Genomic DNA, 5,029 nt, shown 5'->3' with positions numbered 1-5,029 from the left:
GTATTGAAGATTTTCTTTTGAAATCAGGAAAAAGACAGTTATGCTCATTTTCACCATTCTGTTCAGCTATAGACTAGAAATCTTGGTCAATATAGTAAGGCCAAATGTGTATATGTATAGCATGTATATGTATGTGTATATATATGTACGCATACACATACACACAGAGATTGGAAAGGAAAAAACAACTGCCATTCTCAGTTGGTTATATATATGTATATGGTGTGTTTATATATATAGAAAAATTCAAAGGAAAATAAGATGAATTACTGGAATTGAAAAGAGAGTTTAGCAAATTTTCTGGATATGAAAACAATATACAAAAATAGTTTTTCCTATAAAGTAGTAACAATTTAAAAAATATAATCAAAGCATTTAGAAAATCTACTTAGTTTTGGTGATCTTTTTCTAATGTCTTGGGGTAGATGCCTATTCATTAAATTGTAGCCTTTGTTTATTTATAATGTAGTTATTCTTTGCTATTTTTGGGGAGATTCGTTCCAGGACCCCCTGCAGATATCATAATCCGTGGATGTTCAAGTCCATTATATAAAATGATATATAATTTGAACATCCTCCAAAATACAGTTACTCTTTGAACAACACAGGTTTGAACTGCATGGGTCCACTTACAGGTGGATTTTCTTCCACCTCTGCCACCCCAAGATCGTAAGACAAGCCTCTCCTCTTCCTCCTCCTCAGCCTACACAATGTGAAGATGATGAGGATGTAGACTTTTATGATGATCCACTTCTACTTAATGAATAACAATTATATTTTCTCTTCCTTATGATTTTCTTAATTATGTTTTCTCTAGCTTAATTTATTGTAAGTATGCAGTATTAGTACATATAATGCACAAAAGTGTATGTTAAACAACTGTTTGTGTTAAGACTTCCAATCAACAGTAGGTTATTAGTAGTTAAGTGTTTGGAGAGTCAAACGTTAGACATGGCTTTTTGATGGCATGGGGATTGGTGCCTCTAACTGTTGCATTATTCAAGGGTCAACTGTACTTTAAATCTCTAGATTACTTATAATACCGTGTAAGTGCTGTGTAAATAGTTGTTATACCATATTGTTTAGGGAATAATGACAAGAAAAAAAGTCTGTACATGTTCAGTACAAATGCAGCCATCATAGGCCTAACTACATTTTCCATCCATGGTTGGTTGAATTTGTAGTTGAAGAACCCATGGATACAGAGGGCCAACTGTATATGCATTTAAAGCTCCCAAAAGTTCCTCCTAAGTACTGTTTCAGCTATATTTCACAAGTTTTGATTTTAAGCAGTTTTATAACTTACTTCAAAATAGTAACAAATCATTAAGAATTCATCTTTGTATTTTAGATTATATGAAAGTATAATTCTTAATTTTCAAACAATGAGTATCTTCTACCTATCTTTTTTGTTGTTGATTTCTAGCATTGTGGATTCTAAATTTGGATAGTTTTAAACACTAGACTGTATGTACATAAGGATATATACACGTGTGTCTACACACACACTCTCTCTCCCTTTGGTCAGGATAGAAACAACCTACCTAAAAGTGAAAGAATCAATGTTACTGCATTGTTTAAAAATGCATTGTATTGGCTCGGTGTGGTGGCTCACACCTGTAATCCCAGCACTTTGGGAGGCCAAGGCGGGTGGATCACCTATGGTTGGGAGTTCGAGACCAGCCTGACCAACTAGAGACCAAGCCCGTCTCTACTACAAATACAAAATTAGCCAGGCGTGGTGAGATGCATGCCTGTAATCCCAGCTACTTGGGAGGCTGAGGTAGGAGAATTGCTTGAACCCGGGAGGCAGAGGTTGCAGTGAGCCAAGATCACACCATTGCACTCCAGCCTGGACAACAGGAACAAAACTCTGTCTCAAAAAAAAAAAAATTGCAGTGTATCACACTACAGATGCAGAGTTGAGATGTTGGGAAAGAGATGGTACACTCACATCATTTTGCACTGCTCCTCAGCTCATTACAAATTTCAGTGACACAGTTACAACTTGGCAGAATTTTGAGCGCTATGTGCATTACCACATGGTGACATTATTATTTATCACCAGTGCATACTCCTCATGTTGAAATAAGAGGAAAAAAGATAAAATTGGACTTTGAATGTTACATTTTTAAGGCACAATGGAGTATGGACTTTACTGGTTTTCAATTAGATGGCAAAACATTGTGTTTATTATGCAGTGACACTATAGCTGTGCTAAAAGGATACCAAAACAACAACAACAACAAAATGTAGCCAGGTTGGGTGGCACATTCCTGTAGTCCCAGCTTCTCGTGAGGCTGAGGCTAGAGGATCGCTTGAGCCCACAGGGTCAAGGTTATAGTAAGCTATGATCACGCCACTGCACTCCAGCCTGAGTGACAGAGTGACGTGATGTCGCCAAAAAAATTAAAAGCAAAAGATTCTATCAACTTCTGTCATTTAAGCATGAACAGTTCCCATTTTCATAGTTAAGAATTTCTTGCCACAAAACAGATAGTTAAGATATCTAGATTTATCTTAATTAAGATGAGATTATTATTTTAACCAAAATATTTTTATTAAAGTATGCATTAGCTAACTATTCTTTTTTATTTTTAAAATTAAATTTTACAGGATATGGAGCCTAGTAGATCATGCATTAATAGCAAGGTGTAATATGGAAGAACCAATTCGTTGTGCAGCTGTCAATGCAGATGGAATCCATCTTGCCCTTGGAATGAAGGATGGCTCATTCACTGTACTTAGAGTAAGGTATGGTATTAGGGTAGAAATAGAAACACATAGTAATTTGCTCTTCAGTGATACAGAATATATAATGCTTTTTGTTTTTATCCATTTATCCTTTTCTCTTCCCCTTCTTATTAATATATCTATTTCAGATATTAATTTCATGAAGTATAAAAATATATTTATAAAAATAGCTTTGTCTGAAAAATAAACTCAGAAACCTTGGTTTGGGGGGTTAAGAATGCTTAATAGAATAATGGCTAAAATTTTGAGCTATAAAATTTGGGTCCCAACTACTTTTTCCTGTTAGTATAGATTTTTAGTAATGATCCCTTGCCATTTAACAAGCTGAGGCTGTTAAAATGGGTTAATTTTGTTGTTGTTGTTGTTATTATTTACAGCTTTATGCTTTAAAAAATGCTCCCATCTCTTCTTTTGTTTGAGCAATTAGAGAAATTTAAAGAATTGGTAAAGCAGTTAACATTTTGTGTTGAATTATAGATAGATAAATTCAATTGAATTCTATGCAGCCAGTAAGAAATTTGCTGTAGATCCACACATGTTCACAGGATAAGTACTTATGAAGTCTTTCTTCTCTACCTCAATGAATGGTAAGATCCTTCGCTCAGTTGCTCAGTTCAAAAACTATTAACACGGTTCTCTCTTTTGCCTCCCCTATGTAGTTAATTCAAGAGTTCTGGAGAGTCTACTTCCGAAATAGCTCTCAAATTAATCTCCTTCCTTCTGTTCTCACCATTGTACTCTTGTGTAGGCTTCTGTCATCTACTAACTGGATTGGTGGAACAGCCTCGTAGCTGGTCTTCTTACCTTCTGTTTTGCTTCCCTCAAGACCTTTCTTCACTCCACAGTGGTGGTGATTCCTTTTCAAACATGTTTGTGTGCTTTCCTCTTATTTCTAAAGTGTGATAAAGGCTTTGTACTGTCCTTAGGATGAAGCTCATAATCCTTCACATGGTATGTAGTGCCCATCGTTCCAGTCTATTTCTCAGTACCCCAGTTTCTTTCATCTATAGGAAACTCCTTTCCTATATTACCGTGCCATACAGTGTATCTTCAAAACTTATTCACTCATTCTAACTGAAACTTTGTACTCTTTAACCAACATCTCCCCATTAGGACAGATACATTATGTTTTCTTGTACTTCTGAGCTTCTACACATGCTGATTCCCCTTTCTCAGACCGGTTTTTATAATAAGATATGCTGAGACTTTTCTCTTAAATTAACATTGTTTATTCTGGTAAAATATATAAACTTCACATTTCAAACATTTTTAAATGTAAAATCCAGTGCCATTAAGTACATTCACATTGTTGTGCAACCATCACCACCCTCTAGCTTCAGAACTTCTTCATCTTCCCAAATGGAAACTCTGTACCCAGTAAAAAATAATTCCCATTGTTCTATCTCCTAAGCCCCTGACAACCATCATTCTACTTTCTGGGTCTCTATGAAAGACATAATTTGACTACTCTAGGTACCTCATATTTAAAAAAATATGAATATAACATTTGAATATAAATTAAAGCTTTTTCCCCAGAGCTCTATAAATATGTCATATTACTTTATTTTGTCATGCTGAAACAGCTTCTTAAACAGAGATGAAAGACTATGAAACCTCCCTGTTGGGCTATCCATACTATTATAATTTGGGCACTGATTTGATCATTGATTCTAGAATCTCTGTAACTATCATCATCTAAGATTAAACGTCTGTTCTTTTTCTCATTGGTTGTTTAATTTCTTTGGAGGCTGCTCTTTAGTTTTGCAGGTTAGAAATATTAGAAACACCTGGTCATTACTTATGAATAATAATTAATATTCATGATCAGCTTCATTTTTTCTTGTCTATAAGAACTGAAAGTATTGGAAGTGCTGGAATTGGAGTGCTCACTTATAGAGGTTTTATAAGAATTTAAGATGCATGTAAAACACTGAAGAATTCCTATCATATAGCTGGTATGCATTCAAAAGTAGTGATTTTTTTTAGTTATACATTTACTTGCTCTTTCAGTTATTGAATGCAGTAGACTGGCTGAAAAGGTATTTATTCCTAATAAGGCTGTATTTTAGCACCTGAATCCAACTTGCTAATAGTATTGAAAGGGTTATTCTGATTATTAAATGCCTTTAAAGGTGAACCACAAAATTCTAACTCAGAAAATGGTCTTCTTAATCCATCTGAATTTACCTGGTTACTATTTCTTCTTGATTTGCTTTGTATTCTCCATATGGTAAAGCAGGATTCATTACTAAACATAACTCTTTTTTTTTTTTTT

General features: G+C 34.5%; 1 protein-coding gene across 1 annotated transcript in view; it reads left to right on the top strand.

The window, feature by feature from the left end:
• Window positions 1-5,029, top strand: part of EML5 (echinoderm microtubule associated protein like 5) — a 196,277-nt gene that overhangs the window by 67,366 nt on the left and 123,882 nt on the right. The window contains exon 10 of the mRNA XM_011974323.1: window positions 2,617-2,754. Within this exon, the coding sequence (XP_011829713.1) occupies window positions 2,617-2,754 (138 nt within the window). The remainder of the gene's footprint in view (window positions 1-2,616; window positions 2,755-5,029) is intronic.

Source organism: Mandrillus leucophaeus, unplaced genomic scaffold (assembly GCF_000951045.1).
Source record: "Mandrillus leucophaeus isolate KB7577 unplaced genomic scaffold, Mleu.le_1.0 Scaffold144, whole genome shotgun sequence".
Classification (NCBI taxonomy): domain Eukaryota; kingdom Metazoa; phylum Chordata; class Mammalia; order Primates; family Cercopithecidae; genus Mandrillus; species Mandrillus leucophaeus.
Note: the sequence above shows the minus strand (reverse complement) of the source record. Positions and strands in the feature narration are given on the sequence as shown.